The following is a 25,822-nucleotide window of genomic DNA, read 5'->3' as shown; positions in this document are numbered from 1 at the left end:
TGAATTTTTATTGGGTTAAAATTATGGAAAAAAATAAACTCAAAAAATTATGCAAATTTAATGTTTTTTTATTAAAATATGTAAAAAATTTAGAATATGTAACTTTAAAAAAATGAGGGAGTATAATAAAATACATCTCACCAAACCAAAAGTTAATCAGCCCAATTTGAAAAGACCCTCTGTTTTCTTTCTTTTTTTGCCAACGATGTGATATTTCCTGTTATTTACAGTTTTTCACATGTCAAAGTATGTCTTATAATGTTTTCTTGAAGAACATATATGATATATCTACAGGTCTACAATTAAAAGAAAAATTGATTTAACGAATTTATGTAATATACAACGAAAATTCAAATGTTCATTTGGAACATTTGAATTTTCTCTACGAACCGTGACGACTAGGCTATTGTTAAATTGGTTACGTGGCGTTGATGCCTGACTTCAATACCACAATATAAACCTTTTTTCCACAAAACGGTTCCTTCACGGTACCATCATTGTCTTTGCTTCTCCTATAAAACGTGAACCTAATGTACCTCTATCTACCTCACACACACACACAGAAAAAAACAACGATGAAGTACGCTAAAACCACATCACGAAATGACCAGTTTGCTACTTTACTCACAACTCTTTTCTTCCTGATCCTAACCGTTTCCAAACCGGTCGCCTCTCAGAACTGCGGCTGCGCCTCTGGCTTATGCTGCAGCAGTGCTGGTTACTGTGGAACCACCGACGCGTACTGCGGCGAGGGATGCAAAGAAGGACCTTGCAAGAACAGCGGTCCCGGAGATCCAACTGTTTCACTTGAAGAAACTGTGACACCTGAGTTCTTTAACTCTATACTAAGCCAAGCAACAGAGAGTAACTGCCCAGGCAAAGGATTCTACACTCACGAAACCTTCATGGCTGCAGCTAACGCCTATCCGAGCTTCGGTGCTTCCATCTCCAAACGTGAAATCGCTGCCTTCTTTGCTCACGTCGCTCAGGAAACGGGGTGTAAGTAATTCTTTCCAGTAATTAAATTCATAATCTTTATTATAAGTTAAATTCATAATGTAATTATCACAATATTTTGATAATTCTCTCGAGTTCTATATATGAATATTTTTGAAAATCTTTAATATAGACCTAGATCCAATGATCAAGATTAGAAATATAATTTTACCAAAACAAGATTAGAAATATTATATATGTCCAGTTTCAAAAAAAAAAAAATATTATATATGTCAGTTTTGTAGATCGTCCCATAGATATTCAGTTATTTTATATATTTTTGCCTATTCAGTTTTGAGAATCTATGTTATAAATATAATTAATCTCTGGTTTAGTTTGCAAATAAAATTTAATTATATTATCCCTTGATTTTAGTTTGACTTTTATATAAAGATTTGATTTCAGTATTAACAAAATAAAATCAATTAGATTATATACAGATTTTGGTTTGAGTTTTGATGATATACACCTTGTTGCAGTCATGTGCCACATTGAGGAAGTCGATGGACCAGCGAAAGCCGCACGTGGAGAATACTGTGACACAACAAAACCAGAGTTCCCATGTGTACAAGGAAAGGGTTACTATGGTCGTGGTGCGATCCAGCTCTCTTGGAACTACAACTATGGTCCCTGTGGCAGAGACCTGAACGAGGGAGACTTATTGGCTACACCAGAGAAAGTGGCTCAAAACCAGGTTCTTGCCTTCAAGGCCTCTTTCTGGTACTGGACCACTAATGTTCGCTCGAGCTTTAAATCGGGCTTTGGGGCGACCATCAGGGCTGTGAATAGTAGGGAGTGTAGCGGAGGAGATTCTACAGAGAAAGCTGCCAACAGGGTTAGGTACTTCCAGGACTATTGTGGCAAGCTTGGAGTTCAGCCTGGAGAAAACCTCACTTGTTAAGGTTTCTCTCTATGCATCTGAAACAGCCAATGTTGGCAATATACGAATAAGACACCACAGAAGAGAAAGTATCATACTAGTATAGTAATGTTGTTGTAATAATGTAATCATGAAACGATTTCCATTTATGCCTAGTCACATTGGATTTTAGGACAGAGGTTCCATTATTGTGAACTTATCACCAACACACATTGGATGTATCTCTGTGTTTCCATTTAAATGCATGAATATTCATAAGATGTCACTCCTAGCTTCAATTCGTTTACTGTTAAACACAAACGAACAGAAAACACAAACTGAAGCGAACTCGTTTTAATACCACACATGAACATGTCGACGATGACACACACAAGCAGACACATGCAATTTTAACAGAAGAATGAAACTTTGAACTGCAGCTAAATCGTGTAGCGATCATTTAACTTAGTTGCACGTTGTAACCCAAATAAACCATTCTGATAAGAAATATCAGAACGAGTGGTCTGTGTAGACAAGTAACGTACGGTCCACCATATTAAATAATTTCATCCGACTATAGGGCCCAAATTTTACTTTTCATTAGTTTCAATCTTTCAAAATATCAATAGATTGATTATTTGAATTTATAGCTTCTTTCAAAACTTATTTGAATTTTTTTAATTTATTTTTATATAAATATTTTGTTTTCAATTCTAAATTGGTATATATTATAATATATATGTGTCTATCAATTTTTAAAACATAATAAGTTTACAGTATATTTTTTTCATTGACTTTCACATGTATTTGTATCTTCTTATATATATATATTTTTGGATTATTATTTTATTATTAAAATCATAACTATATATATAAAGATTAGTAAAATATTTTTTTATTGTCATATTCAAAGATACTATAACATTTCACAAATATATAGTTCTTAAAAAATTAAACTTTTTGCTTCGTAGATTTATATTATCGAGTAAATAATTAAACATTTAGTTTTTGTTTAATTTTTAAAATAAACTATATAGTTTAAAATTTGTTTTCATTGGTTTAAGGTAGTAAAGATTAATCATTGTTAGATAATATGATTTTTGTTATTTAAAAAAAAATATTTATAATTTTAAAAAGTCAACATCGACAAATATTTAAATAATTAACATATGGATGTATAGTATTACAACATTAAATTATATCTATTTAATTTATACTATCTATAAATCTAATGAATCATCTATTTTTTAAATCTAATTATTGATAGCCGAATAAAAATTTCTGGTAGACCCAAAATTTAAATAATAAGATTAGAAATTAAATGTAACATGATTTTTTAAAAATAGGTTCATTAGATCCATTTTTTAAAAAATTACATATGAATCAAAGTTGTGACTTCTGAAAAATAGGTTCATTAGATCCATTTTTTTTAAAAATCACACATGAATCAAAGTTGTGACTTCTGTTTTAATATATAAGATATCGTGTTCGAATTTTTGTGTACCAAGATACCAAAGTTGGACAGGTCCCTAGTCCTCGATTGGTTTTCAGGTAACGAACTGAACCAAACCAAATGAATAGCTGACGAAACCGTATTCTCATCCCCGTCGCCCAGATCTATGTATAAGGTTTCAAATGTTGCAAGTTACTGCTAATTATGTGGCTATGGTTCCATTAGGGAAAATTCTTGAACAGATCCATACAAAAGCCTGAATAATTTGATCTTCTTGACTGATTTTTTTCTTTTGGATCAATCTTCTTGACGGATTTATTATGATCTTGTAATAATATTAATTAGCTGAATGAATCTACTGTGTCATCAAATGGTCACATTCACTTAAGTGGCAGGTCTCTAAATAAAGGTCACTGTTTGGCGCTGGATCTGGAATCTGGACATGTAGGGGCAAACTAAATATTTTCTTTGCCTAACCGAACTGAACCAGAAAGTTCTAACAAACAACCGAACCATGAATTATTCCATCATAATTACTCTCTTCGCCTCTCCACCACAATACCCATATCTTTAACCAAAATTCCAAACCATGCGAGACTTAGTACTTCCAGGCTTTTTATTTCACATATTCATTGTTACATCATTACTTAGATCACCGCTCACGCATTTTATTATTACACAAACCATCACGCATGAATGATTCAAATACCGCCACTTAGAATCTGGTGAGAAATTTGGTCGCTGCAGTATTCGCATAAGCATTTAACAGAATCAGGGGAATCTCCCCAACGGCATATCCCACCTTTCGCGCCCTTGTCCTCACGGCATCTTGTATAACAAAACGACGGATAAATCCGAGGCGCACAGAAGTTGAAACCCACGTTGCCTCCGTATTCTTTCAGGCACTCGCTATCCTGCGCTTTTATCTCCGGCACTTCTGCTCATTAGATATATAGAATGTTTTAGAAAATAGTAAGCACATACTATGATAAAACGCGCTGCATGATTAAAACTCTTGAGATCCTATGAACCAGACAGAGTTAAATAAATATGTGAAATAAATGCGGTATTAGTTTTGTTTGTTTTTGGTAAAAATAGGTGTTAGTTGCTTTACCAAAAATAACCAAAACGAGGATGAAAATGAGGGTGAAGGAAGAAACTGATTTTGTTGCCATGGCCATCTTATCTCCGTCTCTATGTCTGCTCTTTACTCTCTCTCTATAGAACTTTGGAGTTAATGTATGTGTAAAATGAACCCGGGTGTGCGATTTATCTTTGTCGTTGGAGCAAAAAGTAAATCATTAAAGTTATTTAGCTGCCATCACTCAGTATTTTAAATATATATACATACATGTATATATATGAGTTGTAACTACTTTTTTAAGTTTATCATATGCCTGAAAAACGTGCTAAAATTGATTTGTTTGTAATATGAAAGGTTTTCTTGTAAGAAATTATTACTCTAGGCCCAGCCCAGTATTTTATTCTAAAAGCCCAATACATACTAAAGATGGAAACCAAATTGAACCAGAAAATTGAACAAACCCGAGTTAAATCAAGAACCGAACCAGGAACAAATCCACCTGGTGCAAGTAATTCTCTACATAATTAAATTCATAATTTCTTTTTTGGAACTATAACATTATTTTGATAATTCTCTCGAGTTTCCAATTTTCATATATGGATATTAGATTATTTTGTAGTGTATTTATTATTCGTTTCATTTTAGGATTATAAACATATACTCCTTTGTTTCATATAGTGTTGTTTTGACACTTTTTCTTGACAAAATGTGTTGATTATAAAAATGTGTCATTTTAGAACATTCTAAGATAATTTTGTATAAAATTCTACCTGTCTTAACCTTCGTATTTATTGTAAAAATGTTTTTATTTTATAAATATATTTAATTTTCTCAGAGACTATTAACTAAATAAATGATTCTTAAGGGCACACATTGATTTTAACCTTTTTCTTAACTTATGTGAATAGTATCAAAATTAGACTTTTTATGAAACAGTGTTTCTTTTTTTTTTTAACGCTGATTGTATTCAATAACAAATAGTTTAACAAATGAGCCCCCTGAAGCACACACACCTCACAAACAGAGGATTGAGGAAAAACAAGAAACATAATATAGAAAGTAAAAAGAATACACCATTAGGTGTCATATCAAATCGCAGTGGACTAAAGAAGCGAAGGATAACTGCATGGAGAACATAATATCCACAGCGCCACATCCATGTAACTATACGCCATCATTGGATGCCTCTTCTCAGATAGTGAGGTCAAGCCATTGAGGACCACATGTCGCAAGATACGCATGATAACGGTGACTACTTGTGACACTATTAGCGATGAACTAAAAATCCATGTCATGTTTTAAGTATTAAGCATGAACAAATGAGATCACGGAGATGACACAGTTATGTGCCATTTGTCTTTGATATCGAAGATCCAAAATTAGGGTACAGATTGTTAAAACACAAACTCAGATCTTTTAAACTGGCTCCTTTTTTATCCACAGTAGTGGCTAGAAAAGAACACAAATTTTTGAGATCCTTCTCTAAAAGAACAATTCTCACTAATTATGGCTTATGATAACCTAACAGTGGCCGCTGAAAATGTAACCAACCTGCCAATCAGAAAGTCGCAGGAGATAGAGCAAGTCAACAAACACACAAAGACCGTAGCTCCATTAGGAACCGGAAACGAACGACAAAACCATCTCTCCACTAGGAGCCAGAAACTCCCGGAGAACCAACAAAGGAACCTCAAACCAATAGAGAGCACAAATCTTACACGAATGGTGAAACCTAGAACCCCAACCCATCGTGAGACCCACGAAGCACCAGCTGGAACAGAGAAAACCAATCGCAGAGTCTGCAACAAGAATAGAGGACGAACACGACAGAGAGAGAGGTCATCCTCAAGCAACTCCAAACGCCGGAAACTTCCAGATCTGAAGAGAGCAACACCGGATCTGAACTTCAAGCAAAAACTCATTCACTACGACACTACTGCAGAAAAACGAAGGGGACAGAGAAGAGATTGAGAGAAACACATAGACACACAAGAGGACGAAAGGCGGATCCGGCGACCGCACGAGGCGGCGGCCGCCGAAAAAGAAGCAGAGATTAGGGTTTTCTCTCACCTTTCTTTAATTTAGTGATCAGTTTGATTACCACTAGGATTCGTTTTTTAATCATTTGGTTATATACCTTGTTGCAGTCATGTGCGGCATTGAGGAAGTTGGTGGACCAGCCAAGGCCGCAGCTGGAGATTACTGTAACCCAGAAAAAACAGAGTTCCCATGTGTACCAGGAAAGGGCTACTACGGTCGTGGTGCGATCCAGCTCTCTTGGAACTACAACTATGGTCCTTGTGGCAGAGACCTGAACGAGGGAGACTTATTGGCTACACCAGAGAAAGTGACTCAAGACCAGGTTCTTGCCTTCAAGGCCTCTTTCTGGTACTGGACCACTAAAGTTCGCTCGAGTTTTAAATCGGGCTTTGGCCCGACAATCAAGGCTGTGAATAGTATGGAGTGTACCGGAGGAGGAGTTCCTAGTGACACAGCTGCTAACAGGGTTAAGTACTTTCAAGACTATTGTACCAAGCTTGACGTTCTACCTGGAGAAAACCTCAATTGTTAAGGTTTCTCTCTATCCATCTGAAACAGCCAATGTTGGCAATATAAGAATAAAGAGATCACAGAAGAGAAAGTATCGTACTAGTATAGTAATGTTATTGTAATAATGTAATCATGAAACGATTTCCATTTATGCATAGGCACATTGGATTTTAGAACAGAGGTTCCATTATTGTGAACTTATCACCAACCCACATTGGATGTATATCTCTGTGTTTACATTTAAATGCATGAATATTCATAAGATGTCACGCTTAGCTTCAATTCGATTTACTGTTAAGCACAACCGAAGAAATCACAAAATAGGTAAGTTTGCAAACTGAAGAAGTGAACTCGTTTTAATACCACACATGAACATGTCGACGATGACACACACACAAACAGACACACGCAATTTTAACACAAGACTGAAACTTTGAACTGCAGCTAAATCGTGTAGCGATTATTTAGCTTAGTTGCAAGTTGTAACCCAAATAAATCATTCTGATAAGAAATATCAGAACGGGTGGTCTGTGTATGAAAGTTAATAATTACTCTCTTCGCCTCTCTACCACAAAGCCCATATCTAAAATCAAACCATGTGAACCTCAGATACTTTCAGCTTTTTATTTCACATATTCCTTACTATTACATTATCACTTAGAACACTTATTATTACACAAACCATCACACATGTAGGACTCAGATGACACCATGTAGAATCTGGTCATTAGGTTTGTCACTGCAGTAGTCACATAAGCATTTAAAATCAAAAGCACCGGCATCTCCCGTAATGCATCTTCCACCTTTCGCGTCCTTGTCCTCACGGCATCTTATATAACAAATCGTCGGAAATGTCTGAGGCGCACAGAAGCCGAAACCCACATTCCCGCCGTATTCTTTAAGGCACTCGCTATCCTGCGCTTCTATTTCCGGCGCTTCTGCTCAGTTCATACATAGAGAATATTTGAGAAAACTGAAATCATATATGTATATGATAAAACGTGCTGCAATGCAATCATTGAGATAAATACTCTCTAGATCCTAAAGAACCACACAAAGTTTAATAAATATGTGAAATAAAAACGGTGTTTTTAAGCAAAAAAATAAAAATAAAATAAAACCCGTGTTAGTTACTTTACCAAAAAAAAAAAACCAAAACGAGGATGAAAATGAGGGTGAAGTAAGAAACTGATTTTGTTGCCATGGCCATTTTATCTCTTCCTATGTCTGCTCTTTACTCTCTCTATTGAACTATGGAGCTAATGTGTGTGTAAGATGAATCCGGGCGTGCTATTTATCTTTGTGGTTGGGCAAAAAGTAATCATCAAAGTTATTTAGCCCCCAATTTCCCTATTTTAAATGAGTTTTAACTACTTTTTTTGAGTTTTTCATATGCCTGAAAAACGTGATAAAATTGATTTGTTTGTAATATGAAAGATTTTCTTGAAAGAAATCATGACTCTAGGCCAAACCCAGTATTAATTTAAAAGCCCAATACATGCTAAAGATGGAAACCGAATTGGACAAACCCGAGTTAAATCAAGAACCGAACCAGGAACTACTCCACCAGGTGCAAACCAGTGTTTTTAAAACCGGACCGACCTGATGGTTGAACCAGGTTCGACCATGAATCGGTTACATAACCGGGTTGGGTCTGATAATTGGTTCGACCATGAACCGGTCACGTAACCGAATTGGATCTCAAAAATCTTCCAGATATTTTTTTGGTTATTCAATAAGCAAAACAAAGGTTAAAAATTGCTATGAATCTAAAAACTAAAACAAAAAGAAAAGAAAGAAACAATTTTTACTAGGGCTTACATTTTGTTTTATATCAAAAATCTATAAACCATCCATATAAACATAAAAGTAGTTTATATTTATAATGTTTTATGTTTTAAATTCATTTATATTTTAATCATGTATCATATTTACTAATAATACTTTTAAATTTATACACTAAAAAATTATTAAACTAAATTACTGAACCAAGTTTGACCCTGTCGAACCATATTAAACCGTAATTCAAAAGTTATCCGGTTCATCTTTCGGTCCGATTTAAAAAAAAATTGGTGCAAACTCTACTTCCTACCCCTAACCAGGAGCCGACTGCCGAGCCAGCTTGTTTTTACTTATTACGAAGCTCTGATGCAGAAATTTAACTGCATGATCAATATTCATCTGTTCTGATGAACCACTTTTAACTTAACTCGATGGGTCTTTTGCTTATGCGATTTGAAGTTTGTTATTTTCTTCTCCTACACCGACTATGATGCATCTCTATGTGAGTAATTAGGAGTTGCATATACTTAGTACGTAGGATCATTTGTCTACTCCTATCCACCAACTTGGACCGCTGCTCTCAAGGTATGAATGGCATCCACCACATTGTCACACATTCGCACTCACCCTCAGTGCACTTTCAAAGGCCGGTCTGCATCCATATAGGAGTATCTCTGTTTGTCATAAATAAAAATATACTACCATTAAATAAATTTCTTTTTATTATCATTGTTAATAATTATATAATGTAGAAACGGTTTAAAATATACTGATAAAAACAATAATATGACAATCTTATGTTGTCAAAACATAAACTTATTGTTATCAAAACATAAACTTGTTTTAAAATCTTTCATTTAGCATCCACGTATAGTAGTCTAGTAGGTATGTGTATCTGCCTGCCGTTTGATTAATTTACGGTTAATTCAATGATCAGAAATCAGGGCCTGTGACATGGTTGATAACAATAAGTTTATGTTTTGACATGGTTGAGGCGCCTATCAACTATGTCACAGGCTTGATTTCTGATCATTGAATTAACCGTAAATTAATCAAACGGCAGGCAGATACAATCACAAACCTACTAGGCTACTATACGTGGATGCTAAATGAAAGATTTTAAAACAAGTGTTGATTTTTTTTTTCTTGTGAGCTTCAGATATCCATATCTTCAAACCATGGGAGCCTCATTACTTCAGGCTTTTTATTTCACATGTTCGTCATTTACATTGGTACTTGGATCTTTTCCACATATATTATTACACAAACCATGATGACACATGCAGGATTCAAATACCACCACTTAGAATCTTGTCATTAGGAATGTCGCTGCAGTAGTCGCATAAGCATTTAACATCAACAGTACCGTCCTCTCCCCAAATGCATGTTCCACCTAGTGCGCCCTTGTCCTTACGGCATCTTGAATAACAAAACGACGGAAATATCTCAGGCAGACAGAAGCTGAGACCCACATCGCCGCCGTATTCTATCAGGCACTCATCATCATGCGATTCTATCTCCGGCACTTCTGCACATTATATATAGAAAGAGTATTTAAGAAAACAGAAATTAGATTGTGTATATATATATGTTGAAAAAGAATTCAAATAGTATATATTATAATAAAACGTGCTCTCTGGATCATATGAATCACATAAGTTTAACAAATCAGTTAGTTTACCAAAGATAACCAAAACGAGGATGAAAATGATGGCGAAAGAAGAAACTGATTTCGTTGCGAATGCCATTTTCTCTGCTCTCGCTACTCCTTACTTTCTCTCTTTACCGTATGTGGAAAATGAACTCATGGTATGTTATTTATCTTATCGTTGGGGCAAATAAACTATCATTAAAGTCGTTTAGCTGTCATCGATCTCACCTAATTTTCATTTTCGTATAACTTTGTTTCACTTACAACGTGACAAATTTTGATTTATTTTTAATTTCAACTTTGTATTTTCAACTCTTTTTACTATTTAAGTATTTTTATCATGTTAAACTATATTATCTTAATTTCTAATATTTTTTTTAAAAAAATCATCTTAAGGAATATGATCTGACATATACAACTTCAAAAAAAATGATGAAATTTATACTAAAAATAAGTTGGATTTTGCCAATACATTGATACCATAATAATTTTGTTATGTGCTTTTTAACAATCAAAATGTTTTCTTGTATCACAACTAACTACAATCACTCATTGCATATAAGATAAAAGTTATTCATATAAAAGTAGATCTTTTTCTTTGGTTAAATCTGTTCTTAAAAAAATTATTTCAAAAAAATTTCTTTAGTACCCGTCAAACAATCTCTGATAACTACTATAACGAAGATCTGTTGTGAATGAAGAGCGGAACTTGTGTGTATTATTAGGTCGACCAACTGGTCTTTATATACATATGGTAATGACGGTCTAAGTACTGGATCGACATGATATCGTACTTATCTTTAACTAGATAATGACTAGCAATACGTAAGATAAACACCAACTATAATGTAGAGAAACACAAGAGTAGATAGGCGCCAGTATGATCCTGCGGATGGGCTTGGCCCGTCTCGCTACACGGGCTGATAAATAGGTCGATCACTAAATGGTTTATAACACTCCCCCTTGATCGACACATCCGGTCAAGGTTCATTCATGCTTTGGATGTTGCCTCATTAAAACCTCTCTTGACAAATCCAAAACCCAATGTGGTAAAAGAGAAAACAAGACAGGAAAAAGAGTACAACACATGAACTCCCCCTGATGAATGCATCACCGAAGATACTTCAGTCGACGCATGCCTATCTTCCATATGAGCTTCTTGAACGTTGAGGTTGGTAGTGACTTGGTGAAGAGGTCGGCTGAATTCTCACTCGAACGGACTTGCAATACTTGGACCTCTCCTGCCTTCTGAAGCTCGTGTGTAAAGAAGAACTTAGGAAGAATATGTTTCGTCCTATCTCCTTTAATGTATCCATCCTTAAGCTGTGCGATGCATGCTGTGTTATCCTCGTATAGGATGGTCGGTGGATCCTTTCCTTTGATCATACCACAAGTGGTACGAATATGCTGTGTCATGGATCTCATCCATACACTCTCACGGCTGGCTTCATGCATGGCTAATATTTCTGCGTGGTTAGAGGATGTGGCTGCCATGGTCTGCTTCATGGACCGCCAGGATATAGCTGTCCCACCGTGTGTAAAAACATAACCAGTCTGAGATCTAGCATAATGTGGATCAGAGAGATAACCTGCATCAGCAAAACCAACTAAATCTTCCTTAGATTTGTTAGTAAACATAAGACCCAAGTCTTTCGTTCCTTGTAGGTAACGAAGTATATGTTTAATCCCGTTCCAGTGCCTTTGGGTCGGACAGGAGCTGAACCTAGAAAGTAAGTTCACAGCAAAGCTGATGTCTGGTCGTGTGTGGCCAGCTAAATACATCAGAGCTCCTATGGCACTGAGATAAGGCACTTCGGGACCAAGGACTTCCTCATTTTTCTTCTTCGGACCAAATGGGTCAGTGTCCGGACCAAGACTTCTCACGACCATGGGGCTAGTCAATGGGTGAAACTGGTCCATATTAAATCTTTTGAGTACTTTTTCTGTATATGCCTTTGATGCACAAGAATTCCATCTTTCATATACTCAAGTTGCAATCCCAAACAAAACTTTGTTTTTCCAAGATCTTTCATCTCGAATTCTTTCTTGAGATATTCAACAGTTTGGGAAATTTCTCCAGAGGTTCCTAGGATATTTAAATCATCTACATATACTGCAATGATTACAAAACCCTTATTGAACTTCTTTATGAATATGCATGGGCAGATCTGGTCGTTTTTGTATCCTTCTTTCTGGAGATATTCGGACAGTCTATTGTACCACATTCGACCTGATTGCTTTAATCCATAAAGAGACTTGTTCAATCTGATACAATGTTGTTCTCGAGAACTCTCTTTGTTTTTCAATTCAATACCATCTGGAATTTTCATGTATATCTCATTATCCAGTGGACCATATAAGTAGGCAGTTACAACATCCATTAACCGCATATCAAGACCTTCTCTTACAGCCAGACTTATTAGAAATCTTAAGGTCGTAGCATCCACCACAGGGGAATAAGTTTCCTCATAATCTATTCCTGGTCTTTGTGAGAATCCTTGTGCAACAAGTCGTGCTTTATATCTCACAACTTCTCCTTTCTCATTTCTTTTTCTCACAAAAACCCATTTGTATCCCACTGGTTTTATGTTGTGAGGTGTCCGGATGATCTGTCCAAACACTCCTCTCTTTTTCAGTGATTCTAACTCCACATTAATGGCTTCTTTCCATTTCAACCAATCTGGTCGTTGCATACATTCTAGTATAGATGTGGGTTCTAGATCCTTATTATCCATCAATTCGACTGCTACATTATAAGCAAATATATCACTCATGTCGACATGTTTTCTGTTCCATTTCCTTCCAGACATGACATAATTTATTGAGATCTCATTATTGTCAGGAACTTCATTACCTTGATTCTTAGCGTCCCAAGTATCTTTTGGTGGTACATGAGTTTCCTTTTCCATGTCTAGAGTTTCCACTTTGTCGGATTTCTTTGCACTCTTTCTTTTCCGAACTTCTTTGTCTTTGGAACCTACTGGTCTACCACGTTTCAATTGTGGTTTAGACGTAGTAGCAGCCTGATTATGTCCATCACGGACATCAAGTCTTATTGGTGCATTTGCAGCTGGTATGTATGACTTGGTTACTCTATTTGGGTCAGCAAAAGAATCTGGAAATCTGTTAGCTAGCTCTTGAAGATGTATAATCTTCCGGACTTCTAGATCACAATCTCTAGTCCGAGGATCCTGCCATGTTAAGGATGTTTGATTCCATTTTATATCCTGTACCAGCTTACCATAATCTCCCCCTAATGCTGGATACTGGGATTCATCAAAATGACAATCCGCGAACCTGGCCTTAAACAAATCACCTGTTGTTGGCTCTAGGTACTTAATAATAGAAGGGGAATCGTATCCAACATATACTCCCATCCTCCTCTGAGGTCCCATCTTTGTTCTCTGTGGTGGTGCTATAGGCACTTGGACGGCACATCCAAAAACTCTTAGATGGGATATATCTGGCTCATGACCCGTTAGTAGTTGGGATGGCGAGTATTTGTGCTCACTAGATGGCCTGATGCGAATTAGCTCAGCTGCATGTAGTACTGCATGTCCCCAAGCTGATACTGGGAGTTTGGTATTCATTAAGAGTGGTCGGGCAATCAGCTGGATCCGTTTTATAAAGGATTCAGCCAGGCCATTCTGAGTATGGACATGTGCTACAGAATGCTCCACACTTACCCCCATGGACATACAATAGTCATTAAAAGCTTGGGAAGTGAATTCACTTGCATTGTCTAGACGTATAGTCTTTAATGGAAAATCTGGAAAATGTGCTCTCAGTCTTATTATCTGAACCAGCAATCTTGCAAGTGCTAGATTACGAGTTGATAGGAGACAAACATGTGACCATCTTGTGGATGCATCAATCAGGACCATAAAATATCTAAATGTCCCACAAGGTGGGTGCATTGGTCCACAAATATCAACTTGTATTCTTTCTAGGAAATTTGTCACTTCCTTATTCACTTTGGTACGTGATGGCTTAGTAATTAGTTTCCCTTGTGAGCATGCTTCACATGTGATATTCTTAGGGATAGCTCTTTTTGTTTTCAAACTGTGACCATTTGAATTTGATATGAGTTTTCGCATCATGTTCGAACCGGGGTGTCCCAGCCGATTGTGCCAAAGAGTGAACTCTTCTTTGAATTCTTTATTCAAGACGGCATTAGCCTCAACAAGACTGGTCTGGGCATAATAAAGACCAGTCCCACACGCAGGTATAGTCTCAAAGACTTTCTTATTGCCTTGGGTGATTTTATAAATCTGTAGGAATTCTTTACTTCCTTCACCCATTGTTTCGATGTGGAAACCATTCAGTCTTATGTCTTTAAAGCTCAATAGACTTCTGTTTGAGCTAGGTGAGTACAAAGCATCTTCAATCTCAAGATGTGTACCTTTTGGCAATAAGATATTGGCGTGGCCATAGCCTTCAATTAAGCTAGCCGTGCCAGCTATAGTGGTGATGTTAGCTACCTTATGTGTGAGATGTATGAAAAATCGTTTGTCTCTCAAAATGGTGTGGCTGGTGCCACTGTCCACCACGATTGTATCCATTCCACTTTTCATTCTTCAAAAACAATAATCATAAAGTTAATGAACAATAATAAAATTTTCAGAGATGGTATCTTTAATGATCTAATTCTTAGGCATATGAGAAATGAAATTTTTTTTATTCATTCATAAGAATAAAGTTAAATCCAAAGCCAAACACTGATAAACAATCTTAAAGAACACCAAATCCAGGGGAAAACAATAAAAAAACGATATGGAATTTTAATTCCTTATTTCAGTATGTCTGAAGTTTCAAACTCCATGTGATCAACTTTGTCTGACTCGTGCTTGTGATCCTGGACGTCTTCCAAGTCATCATCATCATCACCATCATATCCCGAGTCTCGAACCATGTTAGCTTCCGGGTTTCTTTTTAAGCTCTCCATGTAAAGCTCACACAAATGCTTAGGAGTTCGGCAATTCTTTGCCCAATGATTACCCATACCACATCTGTGGCATCGATCAGCTTTGATCTGTGGTTTAAAAGACACACTACGGCCTCGGCCACGACCACGGCTAAAGCCGGGTGTGGTACCGCGACCACGTCCTCGCCCGTGTGCTTTAAAAGAACCACGACCTCGTCCTTGACTTCTTCCACGGTTTGGACCGGGATGGTCATTGTGTTGGACAAGGTTACTCTCTTTCTTTGGCTCTATAGCCAGCTTAGAGATGTCGGGTAATGGAGCTGTACCAGGAGGTCTCATCTCACTGTTTTTCAATAACAGTTCGTTGTTAGCTTCAGCCAACAAGAGACATTCTATCAACTCAGTATATGTGGCGAAATTCCTCTCTCTGTACTGCTGTTGCAATACCATGTTGGTTTGAGGAAACGTGGAGAGAGTTTTATTAAGCATCTCTTCCTCGGTTACTTTTTCACCACATAACCTTAACAAGGACACAATTCTGAACAGGACTGAGTTGTACTCGTCTACTGATTTGTAGTCCAAGAACCTTATGTGTTTCCAATCATATTGAGCCTTTGGAAGCAACACCGTTTTCTGGTGGTCATATCTTCGCTGTAAAGCGATCCAAAGGTCATATGGATTTTCCATGGTCATGTACTGAGTTTTCAAGTTCTCTTGGAGATGGTGGCGTATCATGTAGATAGCTCTATACTTGTCTTTGTCACTGGAATTGTTGTCTTTGGTTATTGTGTCACCAAGATCTTTTGATCTCAGCATGATCTTTGCATCAAGCGCCCATTCCAGGTAGTTGTCACCATTGCTTTTCAAAGCACTGAAATCAAGATTCGCAATCTTTGACATCTGAAAAATATTTGTAGTTTATCCCCATTAGTAAGAAAATAATCGGATCATTCACATACTCTTTCAGTCGGATACAAGCAATGCAAGTAAATAACAATATTTTTTTCCAATGATCCAAACGATTTCATGTATATGCAGGAAGGTAAAGTTAAACATATACATCTATGATAAAGTTAAATCCATTGCATGAAATCTGATCAGTTTTATCAATTTTCGACATGAAAGTAAACTAATCAGTATGAATGATCTATCCTAATCAGATGATTTCATGTGATATGCAGGAAGGTAAAGTTAAACCTATACAAAATCGAGATAAAGTTAAATCCATGCATGAAATCAGATTAGTATACATTTTCAAAAAAAATGCAATTATTTCTTACTTTTATTTGTTTTTGATATTTATCAGATTAAATATAATGATTTGATAATGCTAGTATATCAGTAATAATCCGAAATTTATTTATTTTCAGATAAATACTAGCAATTCCTATTCCAAGTAGGATTAGGAAAAAAAAATAAATTGATATTTTTCTGATAAATGCTGAAAATCCTATATATATTTTTTTTAAGATAAAGATATAAGGTTTAAAAAAATAGGAAAATCGAATTAAAATATATAATATATTGTTTTCAGTCGGATTTATCAAAAAAATCGGATTTATCTTTAAAATTTCAGATTTATCTATAAGAAAAATCGGATTTTTCTTAAAAATATTAAAAAAATTCTTTCAAATTTGAGACAGGTTCTAGTCGATTTCAACATATCAGAGAAAGACTTTAAACATTCAAGAACAAGTTTCTAATGCAAGCAAACAATCAGATTAAGTTGATGCAGCAGTCGGATATGTAAAAAAAAAATTGGTGTAATTGTCAACCTAAAAGGTTCTAGCAATTAACTCACATCAGGAAGATTAAAAAAAATCAAACAAGCTTAAACAGGGTGAAACAAGACGAGATTTAAGCTTTGAAAATAGATTAGGGTTTTAGATTTTATCCTGCAAAGACATACGACTAGATGTAGCTGTATGTATGCGGCTGAGGGTTTAAATCCTTTTTGGTTTTGTTTTGAGTTTTCTGAAGATACCTGAACCTTTTGTGATGAGTTGAACGGTCTGTGAGGAGAGAGAGCTGCTGCTGGTTGCTGACAGAGAGAAAAGGAGGCGACTGGAAGAGCTTTAGGAGTCGCCGGAAAATAGCAAGAGATCGTTTGGTTTCTGATTTATGGGTGGTGGATTTTTGGAAGGGTTTAGAGACAAGGTCGTGCTGATAACGTGTTGTGAATGAAGAGGGGAACTTGTGTGTATTATTAGGTCGACCAACTGGTCTTTATATAGATATGGTAATGACGGTTTAAGTACTGGATCGACATGAGATCGTACTTATCCTTAACTAGATAATGACTAGCAATACGTAAGATAAACACCAACTATAATGTAGATAAACACAAGAGTAGATAGGCACCAGTATGATCCTGCAGATGGGCTTGGTCCGTCTCGCTACACGGGCTGATAAATGGGTCGATCACTAAATAGTTTATAACAAGCTGATAAATGGGTCGATCACTAAATGGTTTATAACAAGATCAAAGTAAAATGAGCTTTTCGCTGATTACAAAAGTCTGGTGAAAAACAAAAATTTCTCCGAAAACTTAGAAAAAACAAGCTGAATGAAATCATAGAATTAAAATATAAAGAAAAATAAACTATTAGAAAATTAAAAGCCATCGGAGCAGATATGCAAAAATAATATTTTCTTTTTCCTCCACTGACGGCCATTTAGTAATTTAAATTAAACTATATAAATCATATTATATATCCTAATCTGGAAAATATATTCGAATATACCTTAAAGACGTGATTAGGGCAGGACAAATAAACTGAACACAAAAATATGAACCGAACCCAATTCGATAATCCGAACCTATCTGAACCCGCGATAAATACCAAATGGATCTTGTTTTATGGTATTTTGGGTTATGGGCATTATCCGAACCGAACCCGAACTTAAATGGATATCCGATAGAACTCGAAAGATTCAAAACTCCAAAAAATAAATTGTACCAAACATAATCTCAATTCCTAATATGTATCCAAAATACACTAAGATATTATTATACATCTAAAATAATTATCTATTACATAAAAGTTGATAGTTGAAAGTGGCGGTTGAGGCTTGAAATTTTTAGATTTTGGTTTTGTTTTCATTAAATAGTTTTTTTCATTTCATGAAGACTTAGTTTTTTTTGTTTTATACTTTCATTTATTTGGTTTTTTCTATCAATAACTATATTTATCTTTCGTTTGATTTTGAATGATCACGTTTGATGTTTTTTTTTTTTTTTTGAATCTATTTTACTTATGTTTCGATTACAAAAAAAGTACAAATCAATTACTTTAAAACTGAAGAACCGATTTTACTTATGTTTTGGTTACAAAATAGATATAAGTCAAGTACTTTAAAACCGAAGAACCGATTGGGACCCGAACCCGAAAGTACATCGGGTTGTACAGGTTCTTTAAAGATTTATTAACCCCGATCTTAACCTGATAAAACCCGAACCGGTCCTGAACCGAACTTTCATATAATCCGAATGGAGTTGATTTTGATAAATCCGAAAAATCGAGATTCATTGGACAAAACCAAAACCCGATTGAGATTCCAAATGCCTAGGCCTAATCGTGACAAAGGATGTAAAAAAAAAGAAGTGACAAAAGTTGACTTTTTCTTTTAAATAAAAACTAGACACTGACCCGCGCGCCAGCGCGGATATGAATTTTTAGTTTTTAATTATTTATTTTATTAAATGATGTATTTTTAATATTTGTTCATATTATATTCATTAAGTAAATTTTTTTTTTTGCATCTTAAACTATCTATTTTTTACGAATGTGTGATATCATATAAAAAAAATAAAAAAATAAATATAGAGTTAATTAGATAATTTTAAAAACAGAATTTTTTCTTTCGTGTGCGATATCATATAAATAATGATCCGCCCAGTTAACAAAAATCATGATTATTTTATGTGTATTTTTTTTATTTTGACAATTTCCTTAAAACAATATTAAATTTTACATATTTTAATTAGAATATTTTTAATATCTTTACCTTTTTATTTGAAATGCAACTCAATATTTTTTTTAACAATTATAAGAAAATATTTAAAAAATATTTTTAGAATTTGTTTGAAAAATATGAAAATTACATTTTAAATTAAAATTATCCTAAAATATGATAAGTTTTGATGTAAAAGAAAACTCAAATTATGTCAAAAATAATGATATTCAATGATAATAACAATTTTAATTGATTATTTTTTAAAAAATACATTTACAAAAATATTGTTCGTATGAAAATTCATTTATTTTTCAAATATAAAATGAAAATATTATAATTAAATAATAAAAAAATATAAATAAAAACCATAAATTTAGCAAATGACAATTGAGTTATGTTATGCTAAAATTTTCTTTCTAACAATTTATCAAATGACAAATGAGTTATGAGCAAATAATACCATATAATTTTTAAAAACATAGCCATTCTTAAATATTTTTTGAATAAATAATTATTTTTAAATTTAATCAACTGAAAATAATATCCGTACAATTGTGTGAGTCAAATTCTAGTTTTATTGAAGCATGTTATATATTAGTGCTGCATGTTTTAGGTAACATTTTAATGATGCACGTTTTTAAAAATCTCCATTATTAAAATTATGCACGTAAAGATAACTCATGAGTTTTTTGGTTGATTAAATGACATTATGTCCAAATTTATTTAAGGATATTTCATTAAGGTAATTGAAAAAGACAAACAATAAAATAGGAAATTTAAATTTATTTAAGTATATTTCATTAATGTAACTGAAAAGACAAGTAATAAATTAGACAGTTTTATTCGTTTTAAGATATTTCATAAATGCAACTGAAAAAGATAAGCAAAAAAAAAAATTAATTAATGAAGTAAGAACATTTTCAAATTGGTACTTCTTTTTTAATAATCTAGATTTCCATTAATTGCATCAACAAAAAGCTAGCATCAAAAGCCCAGTACAATGTAGAAAGTTTAAGACTACTCCGAATTAAAACATACAGCTAAAACAAGGACGAAAGGCCCAATGGGGTACACAGACGGGAGCTTTAAAAAAAGACAAGACGAAAGAGAGTTTTGAAGGAGCCAAGTTCCCAGGCAGGAGGGATACGATGCCCGTGAGAGAGAATAACAGTGCGTTGCTTACGAGAGTAACGGGAGTGAGCGTCTATACGGAGTTCCACAGTTTGCTTGATGTCCTTGATGAATCCTTCAAAGGGACGAGCAGGAGTTAGCATGAATTCTTGAATTTCGTCCTTCTAAAGGGTTTTGTCTAACATCAAATGGACAAAAGTTGACTTGTTTTTCTTTTTTTAGAATTAAAGAAAAAAAAAGTATTACATTAGGCACCCACATCACAATTTTATAACACTGGTTTATATTACAAATTATAAAAATATTATACAGAAAATTAAAAGCGGAATACATGCTAGTTATGTTTTTTATACAAATTAGATCAGTTGCATGCACGAACATTTATAATCCCGAAGAAACCTGAAGCCTGTTCTCTGCGCGATTACAGGCCTATCAGCTGCTGTAACATTGTCTACAAGATCATATCCAAGATCATTGCAAATCGCCTCAAACCAATCTTATCGGAATGTGTCAGCCCCAACCAGGCAGCTTTTCTGAAAGGTCGCAGCCTTGGAGAGAATGTTTTACTTGCGACTGAGCTTATAAAGGGTTACAATAGCTCCTCATGCTTAAAGAGTGCCATGCTTAAGATTGACATACGTAAAGCTTTTGATACGGTGTGCTGGGATTTCGTGATAAAGGTTCTTCAAGCTCAGCAGTTCCCTCCTTTGTTCATCACTTGGATCACCGAGTGTATTACTTCGCCAAGGTTCTCTATCGCCATTAATGGAGAGTTAGCAGGTTTCTTCGAGGGTAAGAAAGGTCTACGGCAAGGTGACTCAATGTCCCCCTATTTATTCAATATGCTGATGGAAGTTCTCTCTCGCTTACTGGACAAGGCTGAGGTTGATGGGACGTTTAGACTTCACCCTCTTTGTAATTCTCCGAAGCTCACTCACCTCCTGTTCGCTGATGATCTGCTGGTTTTCTCTGATGGTTCTCGAGCTTCAACTGACGGTATTAAATCTGTTATGAGCATTTTTAAAGATTGGTCAGGCCTTGATACAAATGAATCAAAGTCAGAGATTTTCTACGGTGGTTACTCCGACATTCAGATCTCGGTTCTTAGTTATCTCTCGGGCTTTAAACGAGGGGCTTTCCCAACAAGGTATCTTGGTCTGCCTCTGTCACCAAAAAAGATCTCAGCTGCAACCCTCCAGCCCTTTTTGGACCGTATAACAACAAAGCTTCACTCCTGGACAGTTAAGTTTTTTATCTTTTGCTGGTAAAGTAACGATGATCTCTTCGGTAATTTACGGCATGGTGAATTTCTGGAGTTCAGTTTTTGTGTTACCTAAGCGGTTCTATGCGAAAGTTGACTCTCTCTGCTCAGCTTTCCTTTGGAAAAACAGCACAGCCTCTGCAACGGGAGCGAGAGTTTCATGGGGTGACATCTGTAAACCGAAGAAAGAGGGGGGCCTTGGCTTGAGAAAATTGGAGGAGTTTGAGATGGTTTTCAGGTTGAAAAGATTATGGCAGTTCTTCTCATGCTCAGGCTCTCTTTGGGTCCCCTGGCTCAGCAATAACAGATTCGGTGGCAGAAGTAATTGGCTGATAAATGATTCGCAGAGATTCTCGAAGACTGTGAGGAGTATGCTTGAGTTGAGGCAGGTGCTTCAGTCCTATCTCCGCTGCAGCATTAGGGATGGTACTACAGCTTTGTTTTGGTATGACTATTGGACTGAGTTGGGTCCTTTGTACTTAATGTTCGGAACCTTGGGGCCTAGATCCCTACGGATTCCTCTTAATGCAACTGTGTCACAAGCAGTCTGCAACGGCCACTGGAATCTACCTCCAGCAAGGTCAGATTTAGCTGTGACACTCCAAATTATTCTCTCTACAACGCCTGTACCAAGTGACTCAAATGGGAACGATGTTTACTTGTGGAAGCAACACGCTGGTGGGTTTGGTAAGTCGTTTATATCTAGGGTGACGTGGGGGCGGTTACGCATTCCATTCCCGTTAGTCCCGTGGTACTCTGTTGTTTGGATCAGAGAGGGGATACCTCGATGTTCTTTCATTGCTTGGACCTCATATTTGGGGAGACTTCCAACTAGAGATCGTCTGATTTCTTGGGGCCTGACTGTTCAGCCGGTTTGTGTTCTTTGTTCTAATGCTGATGAATCCCACAGCCACCTCTTTTTTGAGTGCTCTTTTGCAGTTGCTGTTTGGTCTCATTTTTGTGGCAGGCACTTAGCAGCTCCTCCAGCTGCTTTATCATCTGTTGTTGATCTATGCGCGCATCTTCAGGGTCCTCATGCTTCCCTGGCGGTCACTGTCTTGAAGCTCATCAACCAAGTAATCATCTACCATCTATGGCGCGAAAGAAATGCTCGTATCTTCCAAGGCGCTTCAATGTCTCAACCGGCTTTCTTCAAGGTGGTCAATCGTGCTCTGAGAGACAGGCTCTTGTCTCTTCCCTCGGTGTCTGCGTCCTCGCCGTCCCTGCTTGAGTTGTATTTTTGGTTCATTTCTCCCTTTAGTTAATGTTGCTTTTTCTCTTTATGCTCTCTATGTAATAAGTGGTTTCCACAACTTTGTAAAATTCAGAAAATGGTATAAATCTTAACATTTACACCCAAAAAAAAAAAAAAACATTTATAAGATTTGAGAGGTTCAAATTCTCTGCAAAACGATCCAAGTATTTTTTTTTCTCTGAAGTTTTAAAAATTTAATAGTTACAGGATTCATAGAACTGCTTTGTCCTAGCCTCCCAGGGTTCCTATTAACGATATCAAAGATATTCAGTTTCCTTAGTTTCTCTATCGTATCAATCACACTAAATGTATAGAATCAGTTTACCTTGCTCAACACTCCTTCCTCTATATAAATGTAAACATCTCATATCAATGTAAATCATCATTCGATCATATGGTATCAGAGCATACGATCTAACCTAGACCTAAATTTTCCGCCTCCCTCAAACCTTCTTTCTATCTCTCACGTCTCATCATCTTTTTCTCAGCCCCTCTCTTCATCAATGGCAACCAACACACCCACTGCAACAAGAAACATTGATACCCTTGTCACAAATCATGGCTCTCTCCTCAACGTCAATACATCCAACATCACCAAGCTTAACGCTTCAAACTACCTCATGTGGAGCCGTCAGGTGCATGCTCAGCTTGACGGCTACGACTTGTCTTCGTTCATTGACGGTTCCAAACCGATCCCACCTGCAATCACCACTATCAATGGAAAAGAAACACCCAATCCGGAGTTCTTGTTACACAACCGTCAAGACAAACTGATTTATAGCGCTATCTTAGGTGCTATATCGCAGTCCATTCAACCACTCCTCTCCAAAGCCAACACTTCAGCTGAGATCTGGACCATCCTAGCATCCACCTATGCTAAACCAAGCCGTGGCCACATCAAACAAGTCCACAACCAACTCAAAAACTGGAAGAAAGATACAAAGACCATATCTGAGTATCTTCGGGGCATCTCCACCCGTGTGGATCAACTCGCCTTGCTTGCAAGGTTCTCGACCTTGAAGATCAAATTGAGTTTGCTCTGGAAGGATTACTTGATGACTACAAGCAGGTGGTGGATCAGATCGAGAGTCGTGACACTCCTCCAACGTTCAATGAGCTACATGAGAAACTGTTGAACCATGAAGCTCGACTTCTCTCTGTTCAAACCTCTCAGACATTTCTGGTCACTGCGAATGTCGCCACCAACAACTACCGTCCACCTCAGAAGAACAACAATAATCGCAATTCACAGTGGCAAACTCCCAATCATCACAATCCCACTGGAACTCGTCCTTCTCGTCCATACCTTGGTCGGTGCCAACTCTGTGGGATTCAAGGTCACAGTGCTCGCCGGTGCAACCAGCTAGCTCAACAAACTGGTCTCCTTCCCACACCTAGAGGATGGCAACCTCGGGCAAACTTTGCATCTCAATCACTCAACCCGTGGCTGCTTGACTCTGAAGCTACTCACCACATTGCCTCAGACTTAGCAAATCTCTCACTACATCAGCCATATACCGGTGGAGAAGAAGTCATTGTGGGCAATGGAGCTGCTTTGCCGATCTCTCAAACTGGTTCAACTTTTTTAAAAACCTCTACTCGCCCTCTGCATTTAAATAATATTCTTCATGTCCCTGCAATACATAAGAATCTTATCTCAGTATACAAGCTATGTAATGCTAATCAAGTGTCGGTACAATTCTATCCCTCTTGTTTTCAGGTGAAGGATCTCAGAACGGGGGCCCGTTACTCCAAGGCAATACCAAGAATGAGTTGTATGAGTGGCCTATCTCCCTGCCTACCGCCTCTACCTTCTACACAGCCACCAATAACCTCAAAACCACCATCTCAGATTGGCATTCAAGACTAGGCCACCCATCCTACCCTATTCTTAAGACTATCCTATCAAAATTTTCTTTACCTTATTCCAATTCTATGTCTCAATCTTTATCTTGCAGTGACTGCTCTATCAATAAAACTCATAAACTCTCTTTTTCAGAAAGTTCAATATCATCTTCTCGTCCACTTCAATATCTTTTTTCTGATGTTTGGACATCACCAATTCTCTCTATTGACAATTACAAATATTATCTCATTATTGTTGATCACTACTCAAGATATATATGGCTTTACCCCCTCAAACTTAAAATCCCAAGTGAAAGAAACATTCATTCGCTTCACTTCCCTAGTCGAAAACAAATTCCAAGTCAAAGTTGGTACCTTATTCTCAGATAATGGACGTGAGTTCATCGCCCTTCGTGACTTCTTAGCCTCCAAAGGTATCAGCCATCTCACCTCTCCTCCCCATACCCCTGAGCACAATGGCTTAGCTGAAAGGAGACACCGCCACATTGTGGAAACCGGTCTAACACTTCTTACAACCACCAAACTTCCTCTCCAATACTGGACCTATGCTCTTTCAACTACAGTCTACCTCATTAACCGAATGCCAACCCAAATCTTATCCAATCAATCCCCGTACCAAACCATCTTCAATGAAAGACCCAACTACTCGAAACTCAAAATATTCGGTTGTCTCTACTTCCCATGGCTTCGGCCATACATGCCTCACAAATTAGCCCCGCGGTCTGTTCCTTGCATCTTCCTTGGCTACTCCCTTACTCAAAGCGTGTATCTTTGCACGGACCAAACCACAAATCGAGTCTATGTATCTCGTCATGTCAAATTCGATGAGATGATCTTCCCCTACTCGCAACCTATCCGTGCCTCACCCCTCAATACCTCTGATGATCAGATCTCCCATCACTCACCTCCGACAGAAATACCCATTCCCTCACCACCACTCAATACAGCTCACGCGACACCCTTAGGAGAAACGGCATCCTCAGACTCTGATTTGACGCCTGGAGCAACTCTGGGACACTCTCCATCACCGCCACCGATAGCATCTCCGCAACT

The 25,822-nt window shown here is 36.6% G+C and overlaps 7 protein-coding genes across 7 annotated transcripts; 3 read left to right on the top strand and 4 right to left on the bottom strand.

Annotated features, from left to right (window-relative positions):
• The first annotated feature begins 515 nt into the window (after nt 1–515).
• LOC106390154 (endochitinase CHI) lies at nt 516–2,134 on the top strand. Its single transcript, XM_013830560.3, has 2 exons — nt 516–999; nt 1,476–2,134. Exons 1-2 carry the CDS (start codon nt 531–533, stop codon nt 1,895–1,897), a joined length of 891 nt encoding a protein of 296 aa, XP_013686014.1. The 5' UTR covers nt 516–530; the 3' UTR covers nt 1,898–2,134.
• A 1,772-nt stretch (nt 2,135–3,906) lies between these two features.
• On the bottom strand, nt 3,907–4,651 carry LOC106396331 (defensin-like protein 2). The gene is made up of 2 exons (XM_013836688.3): nt 4,423–4,651; nt 3,907–4,245 (listed from the first exon to the last, which is right to left on the bottom strand). The coding sequence occupies exons 1-2, from the start codon at nt 4,487–4,489 to the stop codon at nt 4,010–4,012; spliced, it is 303 nt and encodes a 100-aa protein (XP_013692142.1). The 5' UTR covers nt 4,490–4,651; the 3' UTR covers nt 3,907–4,009.
• Nucleotides 4,652–5,322: 671 nt separating this feature from the next.
• On the top strand, nt 5,323–7,881 carry LOC106396326 (endochitinase CHI). Its single transcript, XM_013836684.3, has 2 exons — nt 5,323–6,450; nt 6,540–7,881. The coding sequence occupies exon 2, from the start codon at nt 6,542–6,544 to the stop codon at nt 6,962–6,964; it is 423 nt and encodes a 140-aa protein (XP_013692138.1). The 5' UTR covers nt 5,323–6,450; nt 6,540–6,541; the 3' UTR covers nt 6,965–7,881.
• LOC106396329 (defensin-like protein 2) lies at nt 7,542–8,265 on the bottom strand. Its single transcript, XM_048753356.1, has 2 exons — nt 8,084–8,265; nt 7,542–7,881 (listed from the first exon to the last, which is right to left on the bottom strand). The coding sequence occupies exons 1-2, from the start codon at nt 8,150–8,152 to the stop codon at nt 7,642–7,644; spliced, it is 309 nt and encodes a 102-aa protein (XP_048609313.1). The 5' UTR covers nt 8,153–8,265; the 3' UTR covers nt 7,542–7,641.
• A 1,627-nt stretch (nt 8,266–9,892) lies between these two features.
• LOC106396330 (defensin-like protein 2) lies at nt 9,893–10,542 on the bottom strand. Its single transcript, XM_013836687.3, has 2 exons — nt 10,406–10,542; nt 9,893–10,252 (listed from the first exon to the last, which is right to left on the bottom strand). The coding sequence occupies exons 1-2, from the start codon at nt 10,470–10,472 to the stop codon at nt 10,014–10,016; spliced, it is 306 nt and encodes a 101-aa protein (XP_013692141.1). The 5' UTR covers nt 10,473–10,542; the 3' UTR covers nt 9,893–10,013.
• Nucleotides 10,543–15,164: 4,622 nt separating this feature from the next.
• On the bottom strand, nt 15,165–16,199 carry LOC106374009. The gene has a single exon (XM_022694346.2). The coding sequence runs from the start codon at nt 16,197–16,199 to the stop codon at nt 15,165–15,167; it is 1,035 nt and encodes a 344-aa protein (XP_022550067.2).
• Nucleotides 16,200–21,686: 5,487 nt separating this feature from the next.
• LOC125585292 lies at nt 21,687–22,913 on the top strand. The gene is made up of 2 exons (XM_048754078.1): nt 21,687–22,399; nt 22,616–22,913. Exons 1-2 carry the CDS (start codon nt 21,687–21,689, stop codon nt 22,911–22,913), a joined length of 1,011 nt encoding a protein of 336 aa, XP_048610035.1.
• Nucleotides 22,914–25,822: the final 2,909 nt, after the last annotated feature.

The sequence above is a fragment of the Brassica napus genome, chromosome C4, assembly GCF_020379485.1.
Source record: "Brassica napus cultivar Da-Ae chromosome C4, Da-Ae, whole genome shotgun sequence".
Taxonomy (NCBI): Eukaryota; Viridiplantae; Streptophyta; class Magnoliopsida; order Brassicales; family Brassicaceae; genus Brassica; species Brassica napus.
The sequence above is the reverse complement of the archived record's forward strand: the minus strand, read 5'-3'. Positions and strand labels throughout refer to the sequence as shown.